This window comes from Musca autumnalis, unplaced genomic scaffold, assembly GCF_047663935.1.
Source record: "Musca autumnalis isolate F117 unplaced genomic scaffold, ASM4766393v1 scaffold_5, whole genome shotgun sequence".
NCBI classification, from domain to species: Eukaryota; Metazoa; Arthropoda; class Insecta; order Diptera; family Muscidae; genus Musca; species Musca autumnalis.
Window position 1 is genome coordinate 33,132,432 of NW_027412088.1, and position 21,654 is coordinate 33,154,085.

General features: G+C 33.0%; 1 protein-coding gene across 1 annotated transcript in view; it reads left to right on the top strand.

Moving 5' to 3' along the window:
- The window catches only part of Lac (septate junction protein lachesin), a 63,012-nt gene extending 49,126 nt beyond the window's left edge, over nt 1-13,886 (top strand). The window contains exon 5 of the mRNA XM_073955498.1: nt 12,202-13,886. Coding sequence (XP_073811599.1) covers nt 12,202-12,743 — 542 coding nt within the window. The 3' untranslated portion in view covers nt 12,744-13,886. The remainder of the gene's footprint in view (nt 1-12,201) is intronic.
- The last annotated feature ends 7,768 nt before the right edge of the window (nt 13,887-21,654 follow it).

Genomic DNA, 21,654 nt, shown 5'->3' on the forward strand with positions numbered 1-21,654 from the left:
ATTTTCATATAAATTTTGTGTACGGGAACGCAAAATGTGTAAAAGTGGTAAAAATTGTAAAAACTTTTTTGTTCTGGAACAGAGCTATTGTAGTAAATAATTAATAAATGTATGATAATGAAGACTTATAGTACGGTTACATTAGAGTTTTTTGCCGGGTTAACCAAATACATGAGAATTTATTTGACGTTTGACATTTGAAACCCAGACCGATTGGGTCGTCTTTGGTATACAGAAAATGACACGAAGAGAGTGGAAATAGGTGACATTCGTTTACATGACAACCGACATCGGTGGACATCGCTGCAAACAAATGGTTATCACGAGTAAGGTTACGTTTACATTAACACTCAGCTTTGGGCGGACAACGTTTTTTTTTAAATCGTTAAAACGGGGAACGCTACGTTTACACTGACATTAATTATTGAACTTTTCAATCCAATATTTTTTGAGTTGACAAATTTCTTTAAGTGGAGTCATGTCTCTCATCAATATCTACAATGAAATTGATGTTCTCTTTTTTTCTTACAATTTATTTTATGAGTAATCGTGTGATCTTTGGATCATTGACAGTTGTCTGTACAATATGACGGCATGGTTTTGCTAGAGCTTTCAGGTCATGACATACGATGGGGATCCGGGAAAGTGTCATCACGTTCATTCATTCACAACATAATTTCGAAAATAACGTTCAAATGTTAGAAACATTAAAGCAGAGAGAATTGGGCATACGACTATTGACATGTAGTAGAAGGTGTGTATGTACAAATGTGCTTAATTAATACAATATGTCAATTGGTTGGGTGTTGGGTGCTGAGCATAAAGTAGAAAAGAACAAGAAGTAACAAACAAAAGAACAATTTAAAATTAACAAGAGCTTTCTTCTGCTTCTTCTTCTCCTTGCTAGATAATGGCACACCCAATTAAAATTGTGACTAGAAATGTGAGGGAGTGTAAGATGAGTAAAAGAACCAAAAACCATTAAAATAAGCCTTAAAGAACATCTGTTTGCAAGAGTTTAAAATGTTTAATAAATTCAAAACACGTTTTTTAGTTGGTGTTGCTGTTGTTTGTTTAGTTAGTTTTTGCGTTACCATGAACCGCAACATTACCAACCCAAAAAAACTCATCCACCCTCCTCCTGTTTTGTGTTTAAAGTACGCATAACAATTTAGTAGTTATTGTTTAGTTTCAAAAACCTTTCCAGCCATTAAAACCACTCGTGAAGAGCAGTACATTTATGGTTATTATCATTTTCTAGTTGTTGATTTTTGTGGCAGCTTTCTTTTTTGTTGTCATTGTTGATATGTATTTATTTCTACATTTCTTTTGTTTCCCCCCACCGAAAAAAAAACACTTTTTTAAAATGTGGTTAATTTGTGGTAGCATTATTTTCCTCTCTTGGTTAAGTTTTCATTATACATAGATAGGTATGATTTGAAAATAGAGTTTGCTTTGTCATTGCCATGGCACAATGCACGGCTTAGTTTATTACCAAAGTCACGCTTGACTGTTATTCAAACCAAACAACCAAAGCAGCGATCCAACCTGGCTGTCACTCAAGCGATAGCTTAGTCACACATGTTCACGAAATGTCTATTTCGTGCAATTTAGAAATTTCTCACGTTAAAAAACGCCGTGAAAAACATTTGGGTACTTTTTATGATTTTTCCCTACCACCTATTGAAAATTATTTTAAGCGCTTTTTAAGTTTGCTTCAGTGATTTGAATGTTATTATCACATTTTTTGAACAATTAAAAATTAAAATGCAATTAGTTTGAAAATAATTATAAAATAATCTAAAAATGTGGTCTGTTCCGGTACTGCAAGAATCTACTATTGTTTACCATTTTTTCTCGATAACTTAAAGGAAAAAATTTTATCGTAGTAAAAAGTAGTTGCTTCTTACAAGTTCTGGAACAGAGTAATGGTATGGGAAATACAGTATACAAGTAAAAAGTTTTGAGCAAAAACGTAATTTATTGGACTGCATTCAATGAAATTGAACCCCGTTCGCTGTAAATGAGGCTTTAGTGTTCCCCAATTTTAAAATATTGTTTCGAAAATGTAAAAATAGCTCAATTTTGCTAATGAAGGAAGTTTTGATACATTTTGACTTTTCCCATAATTCTTGGGAATTCAAGTTGAAAATTTCATTTTTATTTTCTTATTGAAACCCATCAACAAATCAGACTGGCATCTCCTAAAGCATTATTTCCATTCTCTGTATTCATTCATTTATGACGGTCAAAAATTAATTAAGAAACATTTCTCCCCCAAAACCATTTTATTAATTTTTCAATACAACTTCTTTGTTGTTGTTTGTGCAGCAAAGCTTTATTGGAGTATTTTAAATGACTTGAGATGATATATAATAGTTGTGTTTTATTAATATTTTTTATGAATTGTTAATATGTTCAAGTTTTTTTATGTGGGGGGAAATAAATTTTCCTTTCATAAATGTAAATATTTGTTTTTACAACTTAAATCTATGAAAAAACACAGCTTATAAACATAAATCATTTTATTTATGGCATTTATCATATTTCCCCCAAAAACTACTCATTCATTGTTTCTGATTGACTTTTGAAGCCATAACGGGTCAAATGACAAAAAAGCTAAGTCGCAATATAACTTAAAATTGTCCCAATTTCTTAGCATTTAATATCTCTCTCTTTCTCAATTTTCATTAAAATCCAATTAAATGGGAAGAAAGGAAGGGTTGTGTTTTGTTTATTCATGCCATAAATGAAACCAGCATCTTTGCCTTGGAATGTTGCATTTTAGGGGGCATCATGTTTTCAATTAAGAAATAAATTAAAAAAGACATTGGTCAGCATGAAAATTCATATAAATTACACAATAGATTTTACATCCCAATTTACAGCATCATTAGTTGAATGCTAAACGTAGGTTTATATCAAACGATTGCTTAATAAAAATATTCCGTCATTTAGTTTCTATTAAAAAATGTTTGATGTAAATATACCCTAATGTTAAGAGTTAAAATGCATTATAGTACGGTTACACTAGAGTTTTTTCCGGGTTAACCCACTTCGAGAGGATTTATTTGACGTTTGCCCTATGGAATTGAAATTTTAAATCCAAACCCACTGGTTTAATCCGGTTAAGTGTAACCGGGGTATTAGGCCATGTTTATATTATAGCCTTTTGCAGGGTTAATCTTGTTAATGAAGATATATTTGACGTATACGCAAAGGAATTGACATTTGAAACCCAGTGAGTTTGTTAAATCTGGTTATATATAAACGTACTATTATAGTACGTTTAGACTTATAAATCCACTCGATTTCATATGTCAATTACATAGTATATACGTCAAATAAATCGTAGTTCTAAATCCACTAGATTTTATTTGACGTATATTGTATGGGATTGACAGTTTAAATCATAGTATAAGTCGATAGTCTAACAGGCGTTTTAGTCCCTATTTGTAGCAGGCAATTTTCCTTGCGGTAATTGTCAGTTTGAAGGAGAGAGAAAGAGGTGAGGCATATGGTAACCCTTTGTCTACCAACACCCTCTCTCGCCGGCAAACTGACAATTGCCACAAGTAAAAGTGCCAAAATCACAAGGCACATTTATAGAAGGTAGAAGTGCCAATCAGCTGTAGTTGAAACCTCGAAATTTGCTACCATAAAATACTTCTTTTCATCCTAAAAGTGTAATAACAATGACCTACGTAGTTCTGAATTATTTATGTTTACATTTTGATTCAAATTTGTTCTATTTTACAGGATTTTCATAATGTATTTATGTTTTTCTGAGAAAATTTTTAGAACGACCGTATTATTCAATATTTTTGACATTTCATTATAAAATAACAACAATGTTGTATTTCTAAATTTGTTAGTTGTTGTAATTCATGCATCTACCTTATATGATTGTGCCTTGCAACATCATATCGTCAACTGAAATGTCAAAAGACGTAACTCTCAACGTAACCCTTTGAGGGTCACGTCTTTGGGCATAAGGCTATGTTTACATTTACGAAATCCACTCGATTTCATCCGTCAAATCCATAGTTCAAACGTCAAATGAAATCTCATCTGAAATCCATTGGATTGGATTTGACGTTTAACCTATGGATTTGACAGATGAAATCGAGTGGTTTTCGTAAATGTAAACATAGCATAACCGGCAAAAGTAGTAAAAGATGTAAACTTCTCTCATATGAATTGTATGGTGTTTGAAGTAAAGTAACGCTTTTTGAGTAAAAAGTGGTAAAACTTGAAGATTCGTGCACGTAATGGGTACTTTACACGATATGTTTTTTATATATGAGTTGTCACTTTGCATATACATTTTGTATGGGAGAAGTGACAACTCATATGTAAAAAACACATCGTGTAAAGTACCCATAAAAGAACAGAGCTATTAGTTGAAAGCTAAACGTAGGTTTAGATCAAAAGATTCTTAATAAACCTACTTATACTTTGTTTAAATTTACGAAAACCACTCGATTTCAACTGTCAATTCCTTTGCGTATACGCCAAATGAAAACTTATCCGAAATCGATTGGATTTCATTTGACGTTTGAGCAATGGAATTGACAGTTAAAACCGAGTGGATTTCGTAAATATAAACCAAGCATTATTTCATTAATTTCTATGAAATCAGGCTTTATGTAAACATACGATAACATTGAGATTAAGCGCCTGTTTCACTATGTCGAAAGAAAATGAATGCGAACGAAAAACACCTTAACTTTGCTTTTCATGGAAATATTGACTTTGTTTTTGCTTCGAATCCACTACAAAGTTTGAAAATCATACTCGAGTTTAGTTGTTTTTCTTTCGTTTTCATTTTCGTTCGACATAGTGAAACAGGCTGTAACATTCTGTTTCACTATGTCGAACGAAAATGAAAACGAAAGAAAAACTACTAACCTCGTGTATGATTTTCTAATTTTGTAGTTGTTTCGAAGCAAAAACAAAGTCAATATTTCCATGAAAAGCAAAGTTTTGTTGTTTTTCGTTCGCATTCATTTTCTTTCGACATAGTGAAACAGGCCCTTAAAGCAGATTTACATCAAACGGTGAAATCCTTTATAATGATTTATTTTTCATATATACAATGAAAAAGACAATATAAATACATTGGATTTACTAAATCTTTTACAATTTAAACGTACCATTATGTAAGGTTTAAGAACCATTAGTATTTTTAGTCATGAGCCATTCGCTGCTGTTAGTTAGTCACTTTACTGACCAACGTGTACGCGAGTTTACACTACTTTATTTGTTAAATTGGAACAGGTCATTTATGCCATGATTATTATCCACTGACTTTATTCAAACTGAATTGAGTTTTTGCATTAATGCTTCTTCTTCTTGAGATGTTGTTAGAATTTCCTACTTTCAATCTAGGGTGAACTCTCTTAATAAACATATGTGCATGGTACTCTAAACATTCTGTTTGTTAACAATTTCCTGAAATAAGAATTATAACAGCTTTGCAAATAATACCTACCTCCCTACTTCTACTCCTCCCCCTCTTTCCGATCAATAAAATCTAATAACCAAACCACTTATTAAATTAATACCTACCTAAGTACACCGTACATTTGAAAAGTATTTTCGTGTTAATGTTCTATAACACCCGCATTTGCAGCGTAACATATCCTCAATATAATTGCACCAAACATTTTAAATATTAACGCAAATTGATCCCTTGCCATTTGGCAAGGGGAAGAAGTGGAATAATGAACACATGGCACATAAAATCTATAAATAGAAAAATAGTTTGAAAATGTTATTGAACTCCACTTATGTGGTTGGCAATCTGGTGGAAACTAAAGGGGGATGGTAGGTTGTCGACAATACTCGTATATGAATGCATGTTTGCACTCGATTTACCTACAGACAAAAAAGAAACAATAAACTAATTGCATAGGATCAATATAAGCAAACATGGTATTATTGTGTGCAAAAACGAAAAGAAAAGGGTAGGGGATGTTCGTTTGCTGGCTAAAAATTACACACTAACAATAACTACAATGTGCTAGTGTTGGGCAATCTCGTTCATTGAGCGGATCGATCTTTTTCATTCCGTTCACCAAAAAGATCCGGGTCGTTTAGATCGTTCGTTGGCTCTTTTTCGTTCAACAATACATTTGACTGTATTATTTTCTTTTGAAGTCGTTCGTTCTCTGCTGCATATGACTCCGTCGTTCTTTTCACCGAATCGTTCTTATGAAAATGTTCGTTCACGAATGACACAACTGTTGTGTTACTTGCTTGTTTGTGTGCTAATGGGGGTGGTTTTGTTTCTGAACGCAGTGGTGGTGGTTTTGATATGAAAGAACCAGAAAGATATGACCGATATGTGCTACTGAATGAGGTGAGTTACTGAGCGAGAGTAGCTCTCTAAATCATTGTTTTTGTGTGGAAATTTGTGCTGCTTGCGCTAAGGCAGCGTTTGTTTAGAGTTTGACTGCAAAACCAATGCTGTTAATTTTGTAAGCAGCAATGACTCGTCCATCGGGGATCTAAATGAACGATATAAAAGAATGAGCTGGATACGAATCCGTTCGTTCTTTTGACGGAATCGTTCCTTTGAGCCGGTTCGTTCATGAACGACACAACTCTACAATGTGCACCAACCAGCCAGTACTCCAGTGTGAAGAGGAAATTTCCAATAGAGGATTTTTCTTAATGATAGTCATCGAAATCCAACCCAGCAGCAACCCAACAAGGATCCTTTATGGTGTTAATATTAATTACAGTGTTGATGCTACCCATTTGTTACACTCGCACACACACATGCTGGCATACATACAGCACGACTTTGTTTTGGTTTGGTCTAAGTGCTCTCATTTACACAACATCTCATCTGATTTCTGGCTTTCAATTGTTTAATGACAACCTAACGACATGGTTTTTTCTCTCCTTACTCATCAAATTTCAAATGTTGATGCTGATGCTGAGTAAGTGAGCCTAGTGTTGTTGCTTGTGACTCATGCCGTTTTTTTCTTTTTCGTTGTTTGTTATTCATGATGTTAGCTTTGATTATCACATGCTGCTGGCAACCCTAGGTTACCTTTGTTTCAAACTTTCAACTTCCGGCTTCCCTTTTTTAAAAGAGGTATTCTTATTTCTTCTTCATGGGTACACGAACTCTCATCATCATCATCTTTAATGGTTAGTTTCTTTTATGCTTCTTAGGTTGTTGTTTTTTCTGGTGTTCTGTAGGCCCATGATGATGAATGTGTATATGAATAAAATATCATTGCCCAACAGCAGCAAACCACCAGCAGCAATGTCTATGACAACGTCGCCAACGACAGTCAGTTGCCCCGTTAAAACAATGTTTGTTCATTTTGTTATTCTTCTTTTGAGAGTCCCGTACATCCATCCAACCATCCATCATATGTACGTAATGAACATAACCTCATTTCAAGTGTACTTTCTTGGTTGGTTGCCAAAGTTAAGCACACTGCTGCCTCCGGTCGCTCGCTACTGCTCCGATTGCTACTTAGAGGTTATGGTTAAGTGCAAGCGTCGTCGCAGGCATATTTAAACTCTTGAACACATCGGAAAATACGAAAAATACCCGTAGGAGTAAAATACTGCATGCATTTTGATGCATCTCATAGACATTTTTTTACGCACAGAAACTACACATACACACACATTTATACTTTGAAATGAATGAATTCAGCTTCTTTTGTTCTTGACTTGGTGTTTAACTTTCGTTGTTAAAAAAAGTGGAAAAAGCCAACTTCCATTTTTAGAAAAAGAATGGTGGGTAAAAGTTTTATACCTATTTTCTGTTGGAAATATTAGGATATCTCATTGAAATGACTATGAACTACTACTTTAATAGCACAGTGTTTGAACCAAACACAAAATTGTAACAAATAAACCCGAAAATAAATTTTTCGGATGATGCTGCTCGTTTTCCTACATCCAGTACAATCTAAACGTACTATAAGCATTACAATGCCATTGCGAAGTTGGCCCCTACATGGATAAAACACATGTTAAATTTAACATGAAGTCTGTCTGGTTACTTTTCCAGGAAGAACTTTCTCAGAGAGTAAGGAGTTTTTATTCTCTTTTGCAAGAAAATTGTAAAAAGTAAACAGACACCTCCCCAGCAAAAACAGCAAGAAATCAGCTGACTTGCCAAAACAGAACAATTTGTCCGCCAATGGTTCCTTCAAAGGAAGCAAAAATGTTGTATTTTATTAAAAATGAAAAAGAAAATGAAAAATTAATTTTTGAATTTGCAAATTTGTTCTCAAAAAAAAAAAAAAACAATACAATTAGACTTGCTATTTCCGCAATAAAATTGTTTTTAATTTTCACAAAAATAAATCAACGAAAAATTAAAAACAGATGATTGATTGTTTTCAGGAAGAAGAAGAGTTACAAGTTCTTGCTAGAATAAATTTGTCCAGCAAGAATTTGCAAACTCTCAGTAAAAGAACTTTCAAAATGTCTTTCTCGAATCGCTCTCTTTTGCTGACCTATGTTTTATAAAAAATGCTGTCATTTCCATACAATAGTTGTGTCTTTTTACTTTTTCAGTAATAATTATTCAGTAACTTGTTTTCAGAGAGTAAGAGAGATTTTACTCTTTGATACGAAAATAGAGAAAAAAGTAAAAAGACAGCATTTAGTAAACTTTAGCAACTTAACAGTTGATGACCGAAACAAAAACGTTGGCGCAAATAAATGAAAGAAAAGCTAACTCCAAAACAATGAAAAAGTTCTTCAATTTTAAGCAAAATAAATAAAAAATAATTAATATATTAATAAAATAATAAATAAATATAGCTGAATTGTAATATTTATAGTATTTTTCCACAAAAATAACATAAACATTGAGCAGCTGACCATTAGCAGATGATTAAAAACAGCTGATCGAACTTGCTAAATGTTGCTGGGAAAAATTCTTTCAGTAACTTTTAGCAATTTCTCAGCAACCAACTGTCAAAATTTTTCTCTCACTTCGCTCTCTTTTACTGAATTTTTGTGTAAAAAGACTGCATTTAGCAACATTTCGTAATAATTATTAAAAATTATTACGTAAAAGGACACATCTAATATCTGTCAAAGCACCTGTTTTAAGTACAAGTGTAAAATGCGTTTAATAGTACGTTTAGACTAATAAATCCACTCGATATGAAATAACAGTTCCATAGTGTATACGTCAAGTAAATCCTAGTTATAAGTCCACTGGATTTTATTTGACGTTACGGATTTGACATTTGAAATCGAGTTGATTTATTAAATCTAAACGTGCTGTAATTTTCCTTCGATGAATTAAACCGACGTAAATGCGTGGCTTTCAACTTTCCATAGAATCAAAATGCCGTTGATGTCATTATATGGTTGAAGTATCTTTACATCTAACATGTTTTATAAAACATTCGTCATTTAAGTTGTCCATTTCATAGAATCTCTAGCTTTGTTCCCGTACTTTTTAATAGAAAAACTCGTAAAAGAGAGAAAAATTATTCTCACACAAAAGTTTTTTTCTAAAAGTTCGGGAACGCAAAAGCGAAAAAAAAACGTAATAAAAACTGTAACAAATGTCAAAGTCGGCGAACCAGCCAATCAGACACCGGCATCCATGTTACTATTTTTACTATTTTTGTCGAGTAAAAAATTTTTAAAGTGCCGGTCCACACTAGCGTGAATTTCATTAAAAAAATTTCATGAAATTAGGTGTTCTTAGATTGGATTCCCCACTACAGCAATTTCATGATTTTACACTACTATGGAACTCGATCTAGAAACATCTAATTTCAAGCAATTTTTGAATAAAATTCACTCTAGTGCTGATTTTTGTTTAAAGAGAAGTGAACATTTTACAACTTTTTTGTGTACGGGAACGGGTTTTTGGGTAAAATGTGTAAAAGACGTAAAAATTGTAAAAACTTTTTAGTTCTGGAACAAATCTTCTGTCAAATAATTGGCCTAAATAATAATAATAAATAAAGAGATAACCTTTTCAGCAACAAGTTTTAAGCCGCATTTACATCTAAAAATACATCAAAAAGTGTCATTTAAGTGCTCAATTCTATTGAATATCTGTCTAATAAATTACGTATTTGCAAGTGTAAATTATTTTTTTCACAAAAGCTGACATTTGACATACACTAAAAGCAAGTTCACATTAGACAAAATGTTTGCCGGCATATATTTTTGTTTTCCAAAAATCATGTGTTTGCCTTTGAATAATACTTGCTGGTCACAATGTGGCAAATAAATATTTGACACTTTTTGGCAAATATTTACTCAATATGACCGTACCTTAAGATACAACGAAAAATCTTATACCCGGTTTGCACTTAACCGGATTTAAAAAAAAACCCACTGGGTTTCAACTGTCAATTCCATAACACAAACGTCAAATAAATCCTCATAAAGAATGTTAACCCGGCAAAAAGCTATAATGCAAACGCAGTTTTATTTTCAAAATGTCCAAAGTAAACCCATACAGCTGTTTGGAATTACCAAATAAAAATAATAACGTTTTTTTTTCAATATTTTGAGTTTTCTCCATTAGGAATATCAACTCTGAACCACCTCTATACATCAGGTCTGTTCGATAACCCAAAAGTTTGTACAAATTTCTACAAACTTTTAAAAAATTCAGTTGGATAACAAACATGTTCAGTAAAAGAGAAGTGAGAAGTAGTTGCAAGTACTTGCAAGAACTTGCAAATACTTTTTACTTGCGAACTTATCGAACAGGCCTATTGTTCCCCCAAACAGGTGCTTTGGAAATGCTCTACTTTGACATCTAACCAAAAACACTTTATTTTGATTTCCATTAAACAATTTATGGTCTTGCTAAAGTGAAATATGTCTCTTAGCCACTTTGACGGCTGGTCCTACCCACGGTTGCATATTAACAAGAACAAATTGGCAAATTAATGTGTAGGCAACTCCCCAGACCATTAGATAAATTGCATCATCATTTAAGTGATTTGAATGATGATGCAGCTGGCTGGTAGGTAACATCAGCAGCAAGTCAGCCCTAGGTATTCTTTGACAGACCTTTGTTTCTGTTTTGCATTCATTTTATGAAAAAAAGCGAGATAGATAGAGAGGGAGAGTGAGTACTGGTAGTTATAACTGCTAGTGCTAGATGATTTCCCTGAAGATGCAATGAACTTAAAGGTCATTAACGTTTATTGTTTTCCACGCGTTTTGCAATACCTTTTCAATGGCATGGGGTGGAAATGTGGTATAAACCACTAAAGTACTAGACAATTAAAAAAGATCATCAAATAATAAATTGATTTTATGTTACAATTGTCAAATTGTTGCACAATTTACCCCTATGCCACACACACACACTTATTCGTTAACCGCAATACAACATCCATAGAAACGGTTTTCATTACCGTAACGTCATTTAATTAAAACCAAAACACCCGTTTTTTGGTTTTCTGATATTGATTTAGGTTTGTTTTTTTTTGAACATTTGTTTGATGTCCTGGCGTGTTGTACTTGAAATCAACACAATCAACCACAATTTAACCATAAAATGTGAATGACTTTGTTTGAAAATGCAACCATTCTTTGATACTCCCCACTGTTACAAAATTTAAGCATCTCTTTGATATTTTAAAATTTAGTAACAAAAATTTAAGAGGATTTTACGAAATTTTGGAAAATAAACAATGTCGTCGGTATAATGCTGAGGTGGGTGTTAAAATGTAAAGAACCTTATTTCAATGCCATCAGTTCTCCCCATTTGATTTAATACACAACCTCAAACCTCATTTACTCTGACACCTTAAAGAAGTGTTTTAGGTAAATACGTCATTTATTTGAAAGACCTTCAATGGAAATTACAACTTAAATTGCGCCTTTTGTAAAAACCCCCTTTGGTGTAAATGCGACTTAATTGATGTAATGTTAAATTGAAGTGGCGTAGCCACTGATTAAATCGATTGCCCGTTTTAACCGTTAAATACTCTTTAGCGAAATACACGAAGAAGCGTGTTAATTCTAGTTTCTGTTCTCTGCATTTTAATCTCTATAAATGCTTTTTGGACATTTTCTAGCTTATCAAATTTTCCGAAAATCAGTACTAAGCTATCTATTTCTTCTTGATTTGTGTGTATGGCCCAAAAAAATATATTTTCTACTCTTAAATCACCTCTATTAGACATTTGCTAATAATTTCCTTTTCTCCGTTTTCTCTCATTACAGATAGTGCAACCTATGTTGGTAACATTTTGAAAATCAAATCTGTCAAAAAGGAAGATCGCGGTACCTACTATTGTGTTGCTGATAATGGTGTCAGTGTTGGTGATCGTCGTAACATCAATTTGGAAGTTGAGTTTGCCCCCGTCATCACAGTACCCCGCCCACGTTTGGGTCAAGCTCTACAATACGATATGGATTTGGAATGTCACATTGAAGCTTATCCACCACCAGCCATTGTCTGGCTTAAGGATGAAATTCAATTGTCCAACAATCAACATTATAGCATTTCTCACTTTGCCACTGCCGATGAATATACCGATTCCACATTGCGTGTCATAACCATTGAGAAGCGTCAATATGGTGATTATGTTTGCAAAGCTGTTAATAAGTTGGGTCAAGCTGAGGCCAGAGTTAACTTGTTCGAAACAGTTATTCCCGTGTGTCCACCAGCTTGTGGTCAAGCCTATTATGGTGATGCTGAACGTGTTGCAGCCACATCATTGGCCGCATTGGGTGTTGTGTTAGCGTTTTTATTTACTAGATAAATGGGTGGATTATGGACAAACATCCAGACACCAGTGATTGAATAAATAAAAAAATGAATGAGTGTGTAACGCCGCCAATTATATACAAACAAACATACATAATTATTTTAACAAGTATCCATGTAAAGTGATTTAATGGAAGTTTTTTTGAAAAAGCTTCTATGGCGAACGAATATTATTTTATAAAAAATAGAAAGAAGAAAAAAAACGAAAAAGAACATTCCAAATACACAACAAACCTATCCCTCTCATACAAACATACACAAATAATTGCAAGATTTTAAATTATTCTACGTCCATCCAATTCTTTTTTAAGTTAATAAGCATCAAGTTAATTTTATTAGCAATTATGGAAAATAATGAAAATGAATTCAATTGATTAACCCTTAACCCGTCCGTTTTGTGTAATAACATACAAAAACACAACAAGATCAAATAGGAAATGTAAAAAGGACAGTTATTCAATTCTTTTTTACAAGAATCTCTTTATACATTCACAAAAAGAAATATTATTTTTAATTATCTTCCATCACCAATAACAGCATCACAAACCGGAAAATATTTTATATTTATTTAATAAATTTATGAAATATTTTCCAATACTGCATGACAACAATTCAGAATTTTATATTTAAAAGTGTAAAAGTGAAAAAAAGACTATTTGTTTTTTGCAGTAGTGTAAAATAATATCTAAAAACGAATAAAATTTCATTTAATTTTTTTCCCAAGAAAATAAAAACATAGTTTGTAAGTATGTTTAATTTTTTTTATAATACATCAATCAGTTCTAAATAAGTTTATGAATCATGTTCTTCTTAAGGTTTTTAAAGTAAACATTTGACAAAGAAAAAAGATAAACAAATAATTACAACTATTTGTATATGTGTAGTTTTTTTATATATAATAATAAAATATTATAAATACTAAGTCTTAAGTTTGTGTAAAACCTCCCCTTTTTACTAGAAACCCATACAAAAAAACATTTCCAACCAATCTGGGTGTAAATATTACTAAGAAAGTTCTAATTATTTTAGTACATATAGACAAGAAAAAAAAAACAAAAATAAATATATTATATGTATTCGCCTCAAATTTATACGAAACAAAATAATATATTAATAAAATTAAAACAAAAATAAAAAATATTGTTTTATTTGTGGAATTCTATATTAATAATTGGTTTAGCTAATATATAGGACACTATTTGGAAATACAAAGGATAAAATGAATAATGGGACAAGAATTAAATATCAATTTCAGGGTCTCAAATATCTTGCAGAATCAAAGGCCTTTTTCAAATAGGCGTTTACACCAGACAATTTGTCTTCAAATACAACTCTGATTTACTTACACATACATACATTTGTCGGCTGTCTCTCAGCTGTCCATAATTTTTTCACAGACAGTATTGTTGACAAATTGTTGACATTTTTTGTAAAAATGTGTGAGATAATTGGCCTGTTCCCGTACTTTATAAAGTGGTAAAAGTCGTAAAAGTTGTAAAAATCGTAAACGATTTTCATATAAATTTTGTGTACGGGAACGCAAAATGTGTAAAAGTGGTAAAAATTGTAAACACTTTTTAGTTCTGGAACAGAGCTAATTATTGAAATGTGTTGAAAGCATGGTACAAATACACAGGTAGCCGCATCGGCAATTGTTGGCAACATAAGATTTCAAAATTTGACATCAATTCAATGCAATTGACACATTATGTTACCATCAGCTGGCATGATAATGCTACCTGTATTATTGTACCATGGTTGAAAGCAAAAGAACATGAGCAAAAACAAAATATGTGAATGGAAAACAAAAGGAAATCCATGATTTTCATTCATAATTTTACAACTGTTTTTGCAGTAGTCGGGACGCCTACGTCACACAGGCAAGTATTGAGATTTTGACAATCAATACATAAAGTCAACTATCCTGGCATTTGTAAACGCAGTGTAATAAACTAAAAGATATGAAAATCCACAAACTTTACAGTTAACAACAAGTTACCATAAACTATCGACGTTAACTTCCGAAATGGAATGCATTACAATTAATGAAGGAAAATGTCCTTCGATTTGTACGTGTGTATGTATTGAGAAATAATTCTAGACAGGACACTAGGTCGACTTGATAAGAAAAAGGCTTCAAAATTACTTCATATCTGCAAATTTGCAATAATGCTTGTATAAATACAAATTATTAAAAGTCTGCCTTTGTCGTCTAGCCATTCACATCCGATATGCCTGATGAGTTGAATAAAACCACCAGCAAAACATCATATTGGTTGGGTGTGTGAGACTTCGGTAGGATTCACTTTTTCAATACAAACATGACCTAGGGATCATGTTAGGCGATTTATTTAATTAATTAAAAACTTTCATAAATAATGACCTTCGTCCTAATAAGACAACAATAAATATAAAATATCGGGAATGAAAAAGTTGCCAGATGCAATTTTTACATTACGTATGGCAAAAGTCGCCCGACGCCGTCAAATTCTGTCGTCTTAAAGTTCATTTTCGGGCGACAACAAATTAGCTGTCGCCATGCATATTTACAAGTGAATAAAAACGAAAAATTGAAACATAAGTAATATTTTCATTTATGTTAAGTGAATTTGTTTAATATTTAATATGGCACAATTACCCAGGTAGTGGCATCGTAAAGCGCCCCATATACTATCAAATTTTGATGTCAACATTTGTAGTAGTATGTGTAACTTTTTCAAAATATGAGAATGTGTGTGTGAATTTTAGGAAAATCAAAATAGTTTTGATTTTCAAAATGAAACCCAGTCAATCCGATGAATACGGTTTATTTTCAAATTGTCAAAAAGCAATTATGGTAAAAAAGAACATTGTGTTTGTGAAGAAATAAAAAAAATGTAAGTTCATTAATTTTTAGAGGAAAATATGAAGATTTCCATTGCAGATTGAAGGCTGATTGAATGCTTTGCTACACACTTATCAAGCACACACGTACGTAAGGGGTTCATCGGCTTGGCAATCAAATTTGATAGTCTATGCCATGCTTAAAACTTTGAATATGTTATGTCAAAACTTTCTTTATGTTGTTGGAGAAATTACAATAAAAATAATTTTTTTATAAAGGGATTTGACTTTTCATATTCGATCAGCTGGTGTGATACCACTACCTGGTAGTTCTTCCGTGTTATGTACGTTTTTTGGTGTTTGAGTACTTATAATGGCAAAAATTACTAGAAAGCAGCAATTTGAAATTCTGGTTGAAAAAATGAAAGCCCACCCAAACGTAGCTCGTGGCGAATCTAGGGCCACTAAGGCAATTAAATAGTTGTGGTCCACCAACCCGTACACCACATGAATGGCGCAGAGTGTGGATTCATTTTAGAGCTACAATAAAGAGAAAGTTAGCTAATAATAAGAATACCGCAACTACACCAACGTTTATTGACATCAACACTTCACTGACAAAGTGGGTTGAGCCATACCGAGGTAAAGTGGGGCACACACGATCAGTTTTGTCTGCCAGTTTTGTTCAAATAATCGGCTGCTTGCCAGTGTGCGCTAATTTTTGTCAGGCATCAGGCAACCACAGAATATTTTGTGGTTGCTGGACAGTTTGACATTTATCGACATTTCTGAAAAATCGACAGTCAAAACTGATCGTGTGTACCCCGCTTAAAAGTCTTTGCCATTGGATCTTTGAAAACTTCCTTCTGCAAAAAAAAACGTAAAGCAGCCGACACCTTAAGGAGTGGCTGCATGACTGTTGACATACGGTTTTTTTAAAGTCATTTTTAATGCCTCTACTACATAAAGAACAGCGTCTTTTAAGCCCAATATAACATTTAAACCTAAATTATAAACAATTATTTTGATGATCGTTGGAAACAAAACATCTACTCACAATCCTGATGCAGTTCTAAAGGATTCTATTTTCCTCTTACATGTCTTCGTATATATGCTACGTTAAGTATATCTCCTCTATCATCAAAAAATGGTTCCACTGGCTTATAATTTTAGAAAAATATTCCTTTTGTTTACAATTTGTTCTGATATTTTTCTTTCAAATCAAATCTTTTTCAAATCAACAAAAAACGATCCGTTACATCGCCGATAACTTTTTATCGGCGATTATTTTCTGTCGCTTTACGTAATACAAATTTTAAATTTTGTCGCAGAGACGACTGACAACGCGCCCAAAAATTAAATTAAATATATGCTCAAAGAACAATTTTATTTATCGACAATGAAAATGTTTAATATTTAAAATTATAGCATGTTTACATATGTTACGCCATAACTACATTTGAGCTTTTTCTTAAGGCCTGAGTACATAAGCTGCCTCGCCTGCTTACTTTGCTTGCTTCTAATAAAAGAATAAAAAAGAAAAGGGCAACCCAGTTCGAAATTTGCTCGGCCTTCTTTATTCTTTTATTTTTATTATGTCAGAAATGAAGCAGGAAAGCAAGGCAATCAGGCAAGGCAGTTTATGTACGAGGGCCTTTAGGTGGCTACAAAAGAGTGTCACTGAATCCAAACGTACAACAAACTTCCTTCGATCTTTTGCACCACTTTAACTGACATCAATTTCTTAGCAGACTACTTCCCATTTTGCTTGCATCCTTGAATTCGATTTAAACACTTTCATCCATTCTCGCAACATATCCTTAATTATTAGTTTATGAGGTGACTTTAGTCTCATTCGTTATAGACCCAACAAATATTATACCGTTTTGAAAACCATGTTAACAGATGTTTACATCAGAATAAAGCGAATTATTGGAATGGGCCACAATAATTATTAGAGCTTTAAAGGCCTGCGTACATAAGCTGCCTTGCCTGCTTACCTTGCTTACTTCTGATAAAAGAATAAACAAAGACGTATAGCAATAAAGACCCGAACAAATGCATTTTCCAAAAACATATGCTAATAGTTCCACATTTTGGTTACAGATGGCTACACAACTCACTGGAATTGATAACAGCAATGCCAATTGTTTTTGATTCCCATTACTCGCGGCAGAAAACATTAACGTCGTGTTTTGTGGCTGAAATTTATTTCTTCACTATTTCTTATTTTTTATTGAATAAAAAAACTAAAGTCAACGCCGTAAAATTTGAGTTTTAATGTTTTTCTTGTCAATATTCCAATGAATAACAGTTTTCGTTTAACAGAATGTTGCTATGATATCGTAGCAACAGAGGTTAACTCCCTCTACAGTTATTTTTTCACAATTGACTTTTCCTATCTTATAATATTGACATCTTTGGAATAAAAAAGAAAAGGGCAACCCAGTTCGAAATTTCCTGGGCCTTCTCACGGTGCTCTTGAAACAGTTTTAAATGGAAGGTGCTTACACCTTGGAAGTTTTTGCGGATTCTGAAACTGCAATGTTCATAGATGAGAAAAATCAAAAAACAAAAAAATCGCCGGAGCGCTTTTAAAATAAATCGCGATTTAAGTTGACATTTTTAGGGGTTGTTTAGGTTTTCAAGATTTTGCTTAGAAACCGCGAGCCTTTTCAAAATGGGACTAAGGAAAATGTTGCAGCTATGCAAATTCTCTACAAGATTGACTTTTGTGATAATTTCGTAGGGTTTACCGTTATTGAGATATAGAATTTAAAATTGGGACAATGAACTGACTGTATCGCCCTCTTATAAGACAATGTCATGAAGGGTGCGCCTTAACTAACTTTTGATGAAAACCGCTTACGCAGGGAAATTTTTTGTGAATTCTGAAACAGCAGTGTTCATAGATGAGAAAAATCGAAAAACAAGAAAAAATCGCCGGAGGGATTTTTAAATAAATCGCGGTCAAAATTCACATTTTTAGGTGTTTTTTAGGTTTTCACGATTTTGCTTGGAAACTGCAAGTCCAATCGAAATAGAGCTAAAGAAAATATTGTAGCTATGAAAATTCTCTAGCGGATTGACGTTTATTATTTGTTCCCAGCCTGTACCATTTTTGAGATAAAGAAGCTCAGTTTACATTTTTAGGTTTTTTTGTTAGGGTTTCGCGATTTTGTTTGAATACGGTAAGTCTTATCGATATGGGACCTGAGAAAATCTTAAAGCTGTGAAAATTCTCTACAAGACTGGCTTAAGAAACTTATCCTAAGTTGTAACATTTTTTTAGATATATAAGTTTAAGTTGGGAATTTGCAGCCATGACATTGTTTTATAAGGGGGCTATACAGAATTGAATTGAATTTGTATTGTCCCAATTTGAACTTCTATATCTCAAAAACGGTAAAACCGACGAGAATACCATACAGGTCAATCTTGTAGAGAATTTTCATAGCTGCAACATCTTCTTTAGTCCCATTTTGATAGGACATGCGGTTTTTAAGCAAAATCGTGAAAACCTTAACAACCCCTAAAAATGCCAACTTAAATCGCGATTTATTTAAAAAGCGCTCCGGCGATTTTTTTTGTTTTTTGATTTTTCTCATCTATAAACAATGTAGTTTCAGTATCCGCAAAAACTTCCGAGGTGTAAGCACCTTCCATTTAAAATTGTTTCAAGAGCACCGTGTTCTTTATTCTTTTATTTTTATTATGTCAAAAATGAAGCAGGAAAGCAAGGCAATCAGGCAAGGCAGCTTATGTACGCAGGCCTTTAGCCTTACAGTATATTTAAGCTATGCTGGATTTAGCAAATCCAGTAGATTTAAGCTGCCATCTTCATACAATGTGTGTGTCTCGTTTCTTGCAAGTTTTTGCTAGAAGAAATTTCTCCAGCAAGAACTTGCATGTTTTCAGTAAAGAACTGTGAAGATAGTATGTTAACAGACAACTTTCTGTAAAAATTTCAGTACAAATTGTTACAAACATTCCTAATAACGTTTGTTCTTCGATAGGTATGGCAGAGCTCACAGCTGTAGTGGGATTCTCTAACACATTTTTTGTGTTACCGACAAAAATCGGTAAAATTAAAATGCAAAATTATGAATAAAAAGTTCAAATAAAAGTTGATAACACTCTTGCTATCGGTAGAACTTTACGACTGCTTTTTATTCGTCGCTAACTTACCGAAAAACATCGGTAATTACCGAAATTATAAGCATTTCAATTTTACCGACAATTGTCGGTAACTCAAAAAATGAGTTAGAGAATCGCACTACTGGGGCCTAACGACTAGAGCTGGCAAACCATCGATATTCCCAACATTAGATATTTTCGATATAATAGTTTAAAAAATCGATTGCTATCGATATTATCGTTAAGTTGTCAACACCATTAATTTGGAAATGAAAATGGCGGAAATGTCAATGCTTTTCTTGATATTTTGTACAAGTAGTTCACAGAAATGTAAAGGAGAATAAACAATTGCTTATATTTTATAAAATTATTATAAAAATGCGTTTTACCTTTCCGAAAAATATTTACGTGTGACTACGGGCTTATTTTCTCACACACACAAAACCGAAAGGCAGCGAAATTTCTACTCATTTTAATGAGTTTTGGGTTGGGGGTTTTTGTTCCGATAATATCGATAGGCAAAACTATCTATCGATATTTAATTTAAAAAAAAAATCGATTTTATCGATAGTGCCATCAATTTTTTGCCAGCTCTACTAACGACACGATAAAAAAGCGGCATGACGAGATTCGATCGAAATCGTTGATCGAATGTTTCGAGAGTAACCGGTAATCGAACTATGAAAACCTATGTGTACTATAGGGAATATTATGAAGGTAGATGTAAAAAAGGCGATTTTTTGAAAGTAAGAACCAAAAACAGTATTACTTTATGTCAAAATTACTTTATGTATGGCAACCTTCAACTGAAGTTGCGAATCTCAGTTGACGAACCGACTACTTTTCAGCAACCAGTTATTTTCAGTTGCAGTGAATATTTTCGAAGAAACTAGAAGTAATATTGAAAGGAAAAAACATTTTCTTAACAATTAATTTTGTGTACCATAAATATGGTGAAAATAACAATAAAACAACAGTTTGAAATATTAATTGATAAATTGAGCGCATGGGTTCCATCTATACAGTCGACTACACCACGGAAATTCGTTTTTGAATAAAAATGATTTTTGTTTTGTCTTTTTTCCTCCTCCGTCAACCTCCAAACGGTCCAATTTGTCCTCTATCAAGTGGACAACATCCCTCAATACGTTCGACAATGTAGATTAAGCCATGTAATTGTTGTAATCATTGCCATGGGACTTTTGGAAACTTCCCTCTGCAAAAAATCTCAACGCAGCGCACAATTTTAAAAGTGGGGATATTGTTGTTGATCTGTAACTTACTTTGAAATCATCCTCTAACGTTTCCACAATGTAAACTACGGCATCCTTTGGCAATCGAAAATACGCCTTAAACCTTAAATAATTTACTGATTATACCTACAGATCTTTCCAACATGAGCTTCAACTTACAGTACAGATGGCAATTCCAATGGATTCGATTTGTCCCTCAAATTTCTTCTAATAGAGGTCATGTCCTGTACATTTTCTTAATCATCAAAAAATAATTCCACTGAACTTATTATTTTAAAATAGTTTTTTTTTTGCGAATTGAGCCTTTTGGATTTAATAGAGTACACAAAACTGAAAAAACACTGATCGATAACACGTTTATCGACAAGCCAGTTGGGTTGACACCAATAATACAACATTTCATCTCAGTTGTGCTCACAATTGACAACGCAACTCAAGTTTAGTGGCAATCCATAATCGACCCCTTAGGGGTAGTTTACACTATATGTAAATGTCATATGACATACAATTTTCCATCATTATATGGTCGCTAATATGTGCAATATTGGGGATTTTCCTTACGCCATTTACTTTGTGCGTCCACACCAGCAAAAATGTAATAAAATTACGTCTCCACATTGCCTGCGTGGGTAGATATGGAATGTTTTTATTTCGTGTCATATGACATTTACATATAGTGTAAACTACCCTTAG